This window comes from Alexandromys fortis, unplaced genomic scaffold, assembly GCF_014885135.2.
Source record: "Alexandromys fortis isolate MF-2015 unplaced genomic scaffold, M_Fortis_MF-2015_v1.1 scaffold_0, whole genome shotgun sequence".
Lineage (NCBI taxonomy): Eukaryota > Metazoa > Chordata > Mammalia > Rodentia > Cricetidae > Alexandromys > Alexandromys fortis.
Window position 1 is genome coordinate 22,352,753 of NW_026067949.1, and position 13,228 is coordinate 22,365,980.

Genomic DNA, 13,228 nt, shown 5'->3' on the forward strand with positions numbered 1-13,228 from the left:
ACACACACACACACACACACACACACACACACACACACGCACGCATGCATGTGCGGCTGGCCTCTTTCAGGGATGTTCTGGCTCACCCAGCCTCCTCTGAATGCAAGTGCTGCTCTCAGTGACTCTTTACAACCCCATTTCTATCTTAGTCATGAGCTTACGACAGCGCCTTCGACTGAGGGCACCCAGCCAATTTCCTGATTCATTTGCACACTACCACACGAGATGCTATATAACCTGGATTTGTGGGTCAAATGAGCTGGAAAATGGCCCCTTAGGCTTTTCTCAAACAACCGTCCTTCCCCTGCTCTGTGTGGTTCCTGGTCTCCCTGGAGATTTGAAGGACTAGAATCAGGCCCTTTCTGCCTTACCAACAGAACAGTCAGCACACAGAGACCATGAGGGACAAAAGTTATTTATTGCATCTTGCCGTGAGAGGCTTCTAAAGACTCAATTCTCATCTGAGGGTGGGATATGCTAGGAGCCACACGTGATTTACCTGAATGCGTTGTTGTTTTCCACAGCCGGAGTTTATGGTCTCCTCCCCCCAGTTTACCGACCCTCACCTGTATGTGTGGAATGCCACCGGTAACAGACTGCTACACCGCGTGGAAGGAGTAAGGCTTAAAACAAGACCATCCCAGTGCACAGATTACGTGAGCATCAAAAAGCGAGTGGAGATGTTGGCCAAAATGAAAGTCACCCACTACCAGTTTGCTCTGGACTGGGCCTCTGTCCTTCCCACTGGCAGCCTGTCTGAAGTTAATAGACAAGTGCTGAGGTACTATAGGTGTGTGGTGAGCGAAGGACTGAAGCTGGGTGTCTCCCCCATGGTGACATTGTACCACCCCACGCACTCCCATCTAGGCCTTCCGGAGCCACTCCGGAGCAGTGGGGGTTGGCTAAACACATACACTGCCAAGGCCTTCCAGGACTATGCGGGGCTGTGCTTCCGGGAACTGGGAGATTTGGTGAAGCTCTGGATCACCATCAACGAGCCTAATAGGCTGAGTGACATGTACAACCGCACGAGTAATGACACCTACCGTGCAGCCCACAACCTGATGATCGCCCATGCCCAGGTCTGGCGCCTCTACGACAGGCAATATAGGCCGGTCCAGCGTGGGGCTGTGTCGCTGTCTCTACATTCTGACTGGGCAGAACCTGCCAACCCCTATGTGGACTCACACTGGAAAGCAGCCGAGCGCTTCCTCCAGTTTGAGATCGCCTGGTTCGCAGATCCGCTCTTCAAGACTGGGGACTACCCATTGGCCATGAAGGAGTACATCGCCTCCAAGAACCAGCGAGGGCTGTCCAGCTCAGTCCTGCCGCGCTTCACCCCGGAAGAGAGCAGACTGGTGAAGGGCACCATCGACTTCTACGCCCTGAACCACTTCACTACTAGGTTCGTGATACACAAGCAGCTGAACAGTAGCCGCTCTGTTGCAGACAGGGACGTCCAGTTCCTGCAGGACATCACACGCCTCAGCTCACCCAGTCGCTTAGCTGTAACGCCCTGGGGAGCACGTAAGCTGCTAGGGTGGATTCAGAGGAACTACGGGGACAAGGATATCTACATCACAGCCAATGGCATCGATGACCTGGCTCTGGAGAATGATCGGATCCGAAAGTACTACTTGGAGAAGTACGTCCAGGAGGCTCTGAAAGGTGAGGTTTGGGGAGGTCACACACAGACAGGTGGGAGGGGCATGTGGACTGACAGCGGTGAGACGCTGGGTGCCAAGATCACCAGCAACTCAAGATTTGTGGTTCCCGACTGACTCCTGTCCATCGGATTTCCCCCTTATAATGGGCCTTTATTATTGAATTTTTATTTTTCTTTTTTGTGAGACAGTCTCTTTAGCCCTGATCATATATCAGAACCAGCTGTGTAGACTAGGCTGCCTACCGAGTGTTGGAATCAAAGGAGTATGCCACTATGCCCAGCATAATATTCAATTTTTTCTTTCATTATTAATGTTTCTTAGACAGGGTCTAACTAGTCATCCAGGCTGGCCTCCAAGGCCAGGCTGACCCCTATCCTCTTGCCTCAGCCTTACAAGTGGTGGGATTACAAGACTAGACTACCACATCTGCACTTTTATGAAGTGCCATAAACTCATTATGGAAAATTTGGAAAGCATTTCTTTTCCCTAAACACCTTACTCTCACTTCCCAAGAAAAGCACAATGTTAGATTACGTCCAGTGAGCTCCCTAGATATTGTTAATACAATCTATGTTAGGTCCAGTGAGCTTCCTAGATATTAATACAATCAATGTTAGATTATGTCCAGTAAGCTTCCTAGATGCTGTTAATACAACTGAACTCGGGCTATGACCCTTTCGCATAAACCTTGTTCGCTTGCTTGGGGAGTTGAACCCAGGTTCCATTTGACTACACTAAAAAGCTACATCGCCATATCCCTAACTTTTCTATTTTCGTGGAGCTGGGAATTTAACCAAGGACCTCATGCATACAAGACAAGAACTCTACCACTGACCTACAACCCTAGACCACAACTTTGTGGTGCTGGGGTTCAAATCCAGGGCTGTTTGTTTTTTGAGACAGGGTTTCTCTGTAGCTTTGGAGCCTGTCCTGGAACTGGCTCTTGTAGACCAGGCTGGTCTCAGACTCACAGAGAGACACCAGCCTCTGCCTCTCCAGTTCTGGGATTAAAGGAGTGCACCGCCGCCACCACCACCACCACCCAGCCCCAGGGCTTTCTTTACATGTGCTAAGCCACCAATCTACCACTGAAGCACAAAACAGCCATGTAGTTGATTTTCTTTTTTTTAGACGACAGGCTGGTCATAAACTCCTGCTCTCCAGCGTGTGTTGCCTCCACTGGAGGCTGCAAGCTAGTTTAACCACTCCTGCCCCACTTTTTAAAACATGTGTTTCACGTCATTAAAACTCTTACAAATGTTAATGACTGTTTAATGTCCTATTATTAAACATATTTTCATATATTCAATGTCGGAGACCAGCTTCAACAAAAATACCACTTACCAGGGTAGGGGCATGGGAATCAGAAAAACAGTAAAGAGGACGAAGACACAAGTGGAAACAATAAACAGAAAACATAGGATAGCACCGGGAGGGAGGTCAAATGACTAATGAAATCCACCTGCGTTTAATTATCCCAATACCGCAGGTGGTTGAAGACAAAGACTGCCTAAACACGGTACAAAACACAACTAGAACAGTTACCTGCTTCAATACTTTGAGCCACCAAGCAATTAATTCATGAGAAAACATTCTGTTGTTTAGGCAGTGAATCCACCCTAGACCAAGTATCCTGAAGGCAGCCGCTCCCAAGGGTAAGCCTCCAATTAGAAGTGTGCTTGAATACCCTGACCTCCAGGGTGGCGTGGATCTAGCTGTGTGGGCCTTCTCAATGTCAAAATGACTAAGGAACTACACCCTAGGTCAGGACGTTGTTGTCAACAATTCTGAGCAACTTCAAATTCTCTGACCTCCAGACAAGGTGAAATAGGCTTACATTTTTGGGCCTCCACAATTCAACCATTCTTTAGTTGGGAATATCACCCCACTGAAAAACTTATCTTTGTACAGAAATGTCATTTCTAATTACCTTAGACTGCCCAATACATGAAAATGTGCAGATCAGAATCAACAAACAAGACTGGGGACATAGTTGACAGTGTTTTTTTCACATGCAGAAAGTCCTGGGCTAGATCCCTTAACACATATGAGCCAGGCATGGTGGCAAAACCAGGTAATCCCAGTCCTCTGGAAGTGGTGGCAGGAGGATGAGAATGGTCACCTTCAGCTTACACAGGGACTTAGAGGTCAGCCTGGAATGCATGAGACCCTGCCTCCAAAACAGTATCTTCAATGAAAATCATGACTTCATAGCTTTTTGACCTTAGTTTCAATGAAAACTAAATTTAAAAAAATTTAAAAATTGTGTATGATTTTTTTGCCTTCGTGCATATCTGCTTGCCACATGTGTCCCTGGTGTCTGTGGAGGTCAGAAGAGGGCATGAGAGTCCCTGGAACTGGAGTTACAGGTGCTTATGAGCCACCACATGGGTGCTGGGAATTAAACCTTGGCCTCTGCAAGAGCAACCAGTGCTCATAACCATTGACCCACTGAAATCTAAATTCTTACTCAAAGATTCTTTGCTGACCATTTGTCATCAACAATGTTGCTGTTTTTTTCCTAGCCTACCTCATTGACAAGGTCAATATCAAAGGCTATTATGCATTCAAACTGACAGAAGAGAAATCTAAGCCGAGATTTGGATTTTTCACATCAGACTTCAAAGCTAAATCCTCTGTAGAGTTTTACAGCAAGTTGATCAGCAGCAGTGGCTTTCCTTCTGAGACCAGCAGGCCTGCATGTGGCCAGGCAGCAGAAGACACCAAGTGCACCATCTGCTCATTCCTCACTCAGAAGAAACCACTGATCTTCTTTGGTTGTTGCTTCATCGCCACTCTGGCTCTACTACTGTCAATCACCATTTTTCATCATCGAAAGAGAAGAAAATTTCGGAAAGCAAAGAACTTAGAAAATATACCATTGAAAAAAGGCCAGAGTAGAGTTCTTAGCTAAATTATCATTTCTGACATGGTTTAAAGATTCACTCCTGTTCCAAATACTGGTAACTTACAACGCGAGAGACAGCTGTAACCAAGGTGATGACAATCGATGCCTTTGCAGTGTGGTCCAAATCCTTCCCTTTGGTATTGACAATCAGTCAGTGAATGGAGTTCTTAGAGCTGAAGACTTCATCTTGACAGGAATTGTGGGGATGACCCCAACATGGCTAACATGGTTTGAAGTTTGAAGCATGTTTCACATCATTTTTCTCTAGCTCTTCTGTAAATAGCAATCACTATTCATGGTAAAGAAATTAATTTTAAGTGAAGTTCTGTTGTTTTAGACTTCATAGTTTCAAACTATTTTGCTGTTATTGTTTTTTGAGACAGTGTCTATTATGTAGCTCAGGCTGTTCTGGAATTCACAAGATCCACCTGCTTCAGCCTTCTGAGTGCTGGGATTAAGCACACCCAGCTAGGACTATTCTTTAAACTGGACAGTTAGTGACAGATGCTGTCACTTCTAACAAGGTGCTCTGATAGAAGAGGTAGTCCTCAGGGGGAATGTAGAAACAACAGAATTTTAGATGATGCTCGTCCATAGGCAGTTAAAGCATATGATCTAAAACATACAAATCTTAGCTTTTCTTTTTTTCTTTTTCTTTTTTTAAAGAAAAACCAGGCATTTTTTAAACGTCTGATTTTGTGAGTTCCCTCTTCCTGAACTTCTGTTTTGGTAGGGGGGTGTGGGGGAGAAGGTTCAAAACAGGGTATTTTTTTTTTGTAGCTGACTGTCCTGAAACTCGGTCTGTAGACAAGGATGGCCTTGAACTCAGAGATCCATCTGCCTCTGCCTCCAGAGTGCTGGAACTAAAGGCATGCCCACCATATCCAGGTTGGAGTTCTGATTGTCTTGGAAAGATCACAGGATGGACAACTGGACCAAGTGTCTGTGAAGATCACGTTCACTTAGTCTTACAGCACAGCAATTTCCATTTTAAAATAAACTGGCATCACCCCTATTGCCCTGGAGGCAAGACGTCTGGCACACTTAGGAAAGTTAAAAACATGTAGATTTTACTATGAGTAAAGGGCAAAGTCCTTACCATTATTCCTAGAGCTTCATAACTTCTCATGCACATAGGTACAGAACACAACCAGGGTACCTGGACTGACAAATCCAGCATGTCAGTTTGAATAATTCTATTTCACCTTTTAAGGCTAGCATTAAGTATATCTCAATTTGGATATTTTTGTATTTGATCACAAACACTAGAATAATTTGAATGTGTACCCATTCATACCCATTATTTCAAGTCAATATATAACCATGTCACCTAGTCACTGTTAACCCTCTCCAGGAACTTAGGAGCCAAAGAAAAGTAGCTCTTCCAAAGAGCCTTGAGTAACAAAGCATCCTAAATGGTAAGGTGATTTTAATTGTCTTTCAGATCTACCTATTGTTAAGATGTCAAGACATAATTATTGCTTTTTCCCCCACCCTGTAGACAGGTGTCTCTATCCCTGGACATCTTAGAACTTACTCTGTAGACCAGACTGTCCTCAAACTCAGATTCACCTGCCTTTGCCTCCTAAATGCTGGGATTAGAGGCATGCGCCACCGCTGCCCAGGCACAACTGTACTTCTTATCACTAATTTTCGATAGTGTGTGCCAAAGTGATGAGAAATAAAGCTGCTACTGGACTAGCCGAATCTAAAAGCAGGTGTCTGCTTTCTCCTTCTGGTTCCCACCCCCACCCCCTGCCATTCTGAGGTTTTTCCTTTTTAAAATGTGTACGGGTGTTTTGCCTCATGCATGTGTGCCCCACTTGTATGCCTTTGTCCTTGGAAGCCAGAAGAGGCACCAGATTCCCAAAAACTGGAGTTACAGATGGATGTAAGCCAACACGCCGAGGGCTGGAAGCCAAACCTGGGTCTCACTGCATAGCTCTGGCTGGCCTGGAATTCACTATACAGACCAGGCTAGCCTCAAACTCCCCCTGCCTGTCTCTTTAGTAAAAGAATCTTTACTCTCTGAGAACTAAGGACACCCATTGTAGTTGGCTGAGTGACTGTATTGGCAGTCACATAGAAAAGCTATGGATCACTTGGTCTTTAAAAAAAAAAAAACTTTCTAGAATTGAGTATTTTGCCTGCATGCACGTGCACCTGGTTTTTTGAAGGGCAGAAGAGTACAGTACTTCTCCTGGAACTGGAGTTACAAACAGCCATGAGCCTCCACATGGGTATTGGAAATAAAACCTGACTCCGCTGCGAGAGCAACAAGTGCTCTTACCCACTGCAGGGTCTCTACAGCCCTACTTGGGTTTTTAAGTCACATGAATTCATTCAAGAAAAACTTAAAAAAACACCTTAACTTCTTAGAATTTACAAACCTCCATATTAGTCTTGGAAAATGCAGCAGGCAATAAGAGTAACAGAGAACTTGGTATCAATCCTTAATTCAAGTAGCAAATTTTAAGGTTTTATTGTCTGGGTGCCATTAGACTAGGCTGGCCTCACACTGGCAGTGATGCTCCTGCCTCTGCCTCAAGAATGCTGGGATTAAGGTGCGCACTACCATGCTCAGTTCAGTTATGGTTTCTAACCAATTAACAGCACTGTTTTGTGTTTTTGAGACAGGTCTCATATGCAGTCCTAGTTGACCTTAAACATTCTCTCTCAGGACAACCTCCAAGTCTTGATCCTCCTGCCTCAACTTCAAGGGTTACAGGATGTACCACCACATAGCCAACTAAAACCTTTACTTAATGTGGTTCCAGGGCTGGAGATGGCTCAGCGGTTAGAGCACTGCCTGCTTTTTTCCAGATGTTCTGAGTTCAATTCCCAGCAATTTCATGGTGACTCACAACCATCTGAGATCTGGTGCCCTCTTCTGGCCTGCAGGCATACATGCAGACAGAACACTGTATACATAATAAATCTTTTTTAAAAATGTGTTTCCATTAAGCTAAACTTAGAACATGTTCCTCCTTCCTAAAATTGCCTTGCTAAGCAAATGTAAAGTTCCTAGCCCAATGCTTCCTACTGCTACACTTGGGGGGTTGGGGAGCATGTGAAGTTACCCATTTTAATTGATCATATGAAAATCATTAGGTCACTCAAGTGATAGCAAATGCATTGAGATGCTCCAATACACAGGTTGGGGATATGGCTCAGTGGAACTCAGTACTTTCCTAGCACACAAGATCCTAGGTTTGACTGCTGATACTGAAGGCTGATTTTTTTTTTCTTAAGTTTATATATAGTGTTCTGCTTGCATGTATGCCTCCACAGCAGAAGAGGGCACCAGATCTCATATCAGATAGTTGTGAGCCACCATGTGATTGCTGGGAATTGAACTCAGTACCTCTGGAAGAGCAACCAGTGCTCTTAACCTCTGAGCCATCTCTCCAGCTCCCAAACAATTTACTTATTAGTGTTCTGTCTGCACGTATGCCTGCAGGCCAGAAGAGGGTGGCAGATCTCATTTCAGATGGTTGTGAACCACTGCCACCATGTGGTTCTGGGAACTGAGCTCAGGACCTCCACCCAAATTGGCATCAACCAAGTTGTTGGTATAGCACTGAAGGGTAAAACCGGGGACTGGGGAGATGGGTCAGTGGTTAAGAGCACTGGCTAGCAATTTTGTTTCCCAAACTGGTCAGGCATGTAGCTGAGGGTGGTCTTGAAGACTATGTTCCCACTTAGGTCAGGATCACTGACAGGCACACACCAGCCACACCAATGTGCACTGCCGAGGCTTTGTTAACACTAAGAAAGCACTCTGCCAACTGAGCTACATCTCACATAGCCTCAAACACTGATCATCTTGCCAGGGATTACGTCTGTACAATTTATAGAATTCAGCTAGGTGACAGTTATGTGCAAACCCAGTTCAGACTGAAAATAAACCAGCTGGGCATGGTAGCACAATCCTTTACCCCCGAAGACAGAAGCAGGTGGTCCTGGGATAAACAAACCTTATCTCAAAAACCTAGAGTCTTTGGCCAGGGAGCTGAGTGTCCTCACCCTGGACCCGGGTCTAACATGTCTTACAGAGAATCACTTCTTCAGAAACCCCTGTGCCAGCTGCCATTAAACAGAGAAGTATCTGTGTCTCCCCTCACTGCGCTAGTCAGGTTAGAGGACCCTGTTCCCAGCAACCATGTTGCTCAGAAGTCACAAATAAAGGTTTCTTGTCTCTTAAAAAAAGAAGAGTCTACAGGATAGAGGTTAAAAAAAAAAAAAAAAACCTTGCTTTGCAAACCTGACAACCTGAATTTGATTCCTAGAACCCAAATAAGCAGACTCCAAGTTGTCCATTGACCTCTATACATACACTATGGCCAGGCCATCTACCCACACAATGACAGGTCAAAAAAAAAAAAAAGGTAACCAAAAATTTGGAGTTACTGACTTTCAAATTTGTGTGGCTGTCAATGGCTGAAGTTTTGTTCAGTGTGTCTTCAAAGAGCTCATAAAACTACTCTAACTCTAGCCCCAAGTGACCAACAATACCCTTTCTGACCTTCAGACTTAGAAATATTTTAAAATCTGATGTGCTGGTGTGTCATGTCTGCCTGTAAATTTCACAAGCATGACTGATGCCCTGTAGAGTAGCAAGTGCCTGTAACCAGCCCTGTATCTGTTTTGGCTATTGGCAGGAAATGAGGTGGCAACTCCATGTTTGCTGGGTGCATTCTTCACCATCAGATGGATAGGAAAACAATTCACACAGAACTTACAAATAAATCATGATTTACATTTTTCAGTCCTTATTGAGACATCTGCACATCCAAATAGTCAATATTATGCCCAGGCCAAAGCCAAACACCTCTAGACTCTACCCAAAGTGCCATGCCCATTGAACATCCATCGTCTGCCATGGTTACTACACTCCTGTTTCCCCAATGTCTGGTTACAGTTGACCCATTTGCTAAGTAATCAGAAAGATCAAGGACACCCCAAATTAATACAAGTCTTTTATTGTCCCAAAAGACACCCCAAATTGTATTAAAATTCAGGATCTTGTTTCTGGAACTGGTAACTGTAAAAAGAAACAAAATACACAAATTTTCATAAAAAACTTATCTTAGTTCAACTACATTATAGAGTAAAACAAATCCACCCGTGATATACTTCAATAATGTTTAGTATACCAAGCTCCACCTACCTTAGGTCTACTCATCAGCCTGCTGCACTGTTCCCTTTTCAGACACATAGATACCATCCAAAAACTTCCTGATATCCTTGTTCTTAACTGTTGTAGCCTGCTGTATCAGAGCCGCTATAGAGGAAGAAGCAAAGAAAGCCATTATCTCACTAGCCAAATTCATCTACAACCCTAACTACCGGAGCTCAATCCCCGGAATCTACACAATGGAAGGAGACTGCCCTCAGTTCATTGAGGGCAGCGGCATACAGCCCCCCAATATAGATCTAAAAAGTCAGCCACATGCTACGCTACCCATCACTTTGAACTACATACACAACCACCATGTATTCATGATACAAAGTACAATACACAGAACAGATTCTGAATGTCTGACCACTCAAAAGTTTTCAAACAGAAATCAGCTATGCATTCAACCTTTAGGCTTAGATAAATTTTCCAGATAACAGACATAAAAGCATACATACCCGAGTTTGAAACAAGTTCAATGTCATTCCCTTCAAGGATTAATTCATCCTTCTGGGCTTGAGAGACAGAACAAGCAACGCCTAAAAGATATATGCATTCGATAGCATTAACACAAGGCATGTACAAAATATAATTTCATTTAAAACTCCATGCAAACCATCAATTTTAGGATTGGACTTTCTGAACATACTGTGATTACAGGAGTGACAGATTCAATTTCCAGCATCCACAAAAAGCTGTGTGTGTGTATACATATAAAAAATCTCCACATATCTCCATATATCCATCCTACAAACTTCTACATGGGCTCAGGAAAAATGACATAAACCTCAAGCTAGAGCATGGGGCAGTGCATGCCTTTAATTCCAGCACTTGGGATGCAGATGGGTCTCTGAGTTCAAGATCAGCCTGGTCCACAGTAAGTTTCAGGGCAGCCAGGACTGCTACACAGAGAAGCAGTTTCAAAAACACCCTCCCCCAAACTAAACTAACAAAAACACCTCAAACTAGCAGAGTTACCAAAATAGAGTTCTGAAATAACCTTCAGCACAAACACCAACACTCCAAGACTCTAAGAAAAAAGACCATAGCAGCTAATCATTTGTGAAGGGACACACATACCTGTCCTCATCCGAACCCTGCGGATGTATTTTTCACCCAAGAAATTTCGGATTTCAACCAAAGACCCATTCTCCTGAATAACGACGTTGATGGGGAAGTGAGCATACACGGACCTCATCTTGTAGCGGAAGCCCTGCATTAAATAAATGAACAATCTCAAAACATTTTAATTTCAGGCTGGCCTAGATTCTGAGATTCCTTCTTCAGCTGTGTGCCATCAGGGGCTCTAAAATTCCCCAAAGGTGCTTCTGTTTTAACTTGAAAATTTAACACACCCTACCTGCTAACTGTGACCTGTAACAGGTCCCACCGTCAACATTTACGTCAAAGGAACTGTCTCTTTAGATAGTAACACTCCTGGAGGAAGCATCTGTTTTACTATTTTATCCTGGTTTGCTCTTTTCAGTGAAAGCCCAGGACCCTCATCTTTGGTGCTAGATTTACTGAGTTAGCACAGCAGACCATAGACTTCACATTTTCTTTTTTTTTTTGGTTTTTCGAGACAGGGTTTCTCTGTGGTTTTGGAGCCTATCCTGGAACTAGCTCTTGTAGACCAGGCTGGTCTCGAACTCACAGAGATCCGCCTGCCTCTGCCTCCCAAGTGCTGGGATTAAAGGCGTGCGCCACCACCGCCCGGCTTAGACTTCACATTTTCAAGCTAAATAAAAGGTCCAGTCCTCCAACGAAACTGGGAGCAACAGGGAAGCATGAACCAAGAGGTACGTAACAGACCTGTTATAAACAGGTACAGCTTGTTTTTATCAAACAAACCTCTTCAGCATTAACTTAATCTTTGGAGAAAGGATCCAAATTAGACACGCACAAGCCAGACCTTTTCTATGAGGCGTGCCACACATACCAAACAATTATGCTACAGCAGATTATTTATTAAGAAAATGCTGGAGTATGGTTGCCCAGCAAATTCCTAGGTTTGATCCATGGCATGCCCCACAAACAGAAGACAACAAAATCGCCCCCTAACTTATCAGAGTCCAAAGCCCATCCTGGTAATAAACATTTGCATACACAAAATACACCCAAAACCTCTCCCAGCTTACCAACGTAACACCCTTGATCATGTTTTGAACGTGGCTGCAGATGGTTCTGACGGTGGCCAGTTCCTTCCTGTTGCCCCACCATTTGTCAACACGGAGCTACAACAGAACAAGACTTCAGAATTAAAACATCGAGATTTTAGCTGGTGACCACAAGAGCATTCAAAGTCTCCCAAAAATGACCAATATACTGTATGTCATAGGCACAGGATTCCAGAGGAATGACCTCCCCACCCACCCAAAAAAAACCTTGAGAACACAAGGGCCACCCCAGGATTAAGTCCGAAAAACTACTCAGAATTGATTTTATAATTTCACCAAAGCAAAATTGCCTATAATTCCAGGCACCCCATCGGTAACATTTAAGTGACCAATTTTTTGTTTGTCTTTTGAGACAAGGTCTCAGTTACGCAGTCCTGTCTGTCCTGGAACTCACTAGGTAGACCAGTCTGACCTCCAGTTGGCCAAGAGATTCACCCGGGGCTGGGATTCATGGCGTGTACGTACGCCGGGCCCAAGGCACCAAACCTCACTCTTACCAGTTAACTACCCTGCAAGCAAGCAACTTGGCTATCAAAGTAATGAGGTCCTTACCCTCTTCTTCTTCTTCCCAAGAAGGCTCAGCTCTACGTTGATGTGATTGAAGTCCCTCCGGAGGGTTCCTCTGGGGCCCTTCACAATGACTGTGCGCCCCTTCAGAGTGATGTCCACTGGAAGAGAGGGCAGGACGAAGCCGTGAGACCACAGGCCAAGGCTCAGAGCATGCAAAAAAGCAGTCAAGACAAAGCACCAAGTCGCCTACCATTTTCTGGAATGTCGACCGTCTGATTGCTGAGAATGGTCTTCATCCTGAAACACAAACACCCAGGTAAGAAGGCTGCAGCAGGGCACGCTATACCGCGGAGACCGGGCAGAGCTCCGCCTCAACCGGAAATTTCCAAGCAGAAAATCCGGGAGCAAGGCACAAATGGGGGTCCGTGACAAAGGGCGGCCCGGGAGCGCGCGAGCTGGGAAGGTGCGGGCCTCGGACGGACGGTAGCAAGCCCAGCCCGGGGCGCCATGGCGGTAGGGCTGCGGCCGGGGCAGGCCTGAGAGCCCAGAACGCGGCGCCCAGCCCGCACCGCCATATCCGGGGGCCGCCCGTCGTGCTGGGGGACACTCGGGACAAGGAATCGGGGCACCGGGCCCACGCCGCCGGGGTCCCCGTGAGAGGATGGCTTCAGATTCCCGGGAAAGAGCTCGGAAGCTGCTCACCTCGCAGTAGACGGGGCAAAGAGAGCACGTCTTTCGTCATCACGTTCTTATCATCCGGCAGGGTCCTGGCGGGTGACGTCACGAG

At 45.3% G+C, this 13,228-nt stretch overlaps 2 protein-coding genes across 2 annotated transcripts in view; one reads left to right on the plus strand and one right to left on the minus strand.

The window, feature by feature from the left end:
* Klb (klotho beta) overlaps positions 1-7,875 on the plus strand; it is a 37,351-nt gene extending 29,476 nt beyond the window's left edge. The window contains exons 4-5 of the mRNA XM_050149958.1: positions 525-1,668; positions 4,193-7,875. Of these exons, the coding sequence (XP_050005915.1) occupies positions 525-1,668; positions 4,193-4,581 (1,533 nt within the window). The 3' untranslated portion in view covers positions 4,582-7,875. The remainder of the gene's footprint in view (positions 1-524; positions 1,669-4,192) is intronic.
* A 1,438-nt stretch (positions 7,876-9,313) lies between these two features.
* Positions 9,314-13,220, minus strand: Rpl9 (ribosomal protein L9). The gene is made up of 8 exons (XM_050149963.1): positions 13,144-13,220; positions 12,692-12,738; positions 12,484-12,599; positions 11,893-11,988; positions 10,835-10,967; positions 10,213-10,293; positions 9,746-9,859; positions 9,314-9,619 (listed from the first exon to the last, which is right to left on the minus strand). The coding sequence occupies exons 2-7, from the start codon at positions 12,735-12,737 to the stop codon at positions 9,753-9,755; spliced, it is 579 nt and encodes a 192-aa protein (XP_050005920.1). The 5' UTR covers position 12,738; positions 13,144-13,220; the 3' UTR covers positions 9,314-9,619; positions 9,746-9,752.
* Positions 13,221-13,228: the final 8 nt, after the last annotated feature.

Coding starts and splice junctions, on each gene's coding strand:
- Rpl9 (XM_050149963.1), bottom strand. CDS start 12,737: ATGAAGACCATTCTCAGCAATCAGACGGTCGACATTCCAGAAAATG. Junction 12,600..12,691: donor GGTCGACATTCCAGAAAATG/GTAGGCGACTTG, acceptor CCTCTCTTCCAG/TGGACATCACTCTGAAGGGG. Junction 11,989..12,483: donor TTGGGAAGAAGAAGAAGAGG/GTAAGGACCTCA, acceptor GTTCTGTTGTAG/CTCCGTGTTGACAAATGGTG.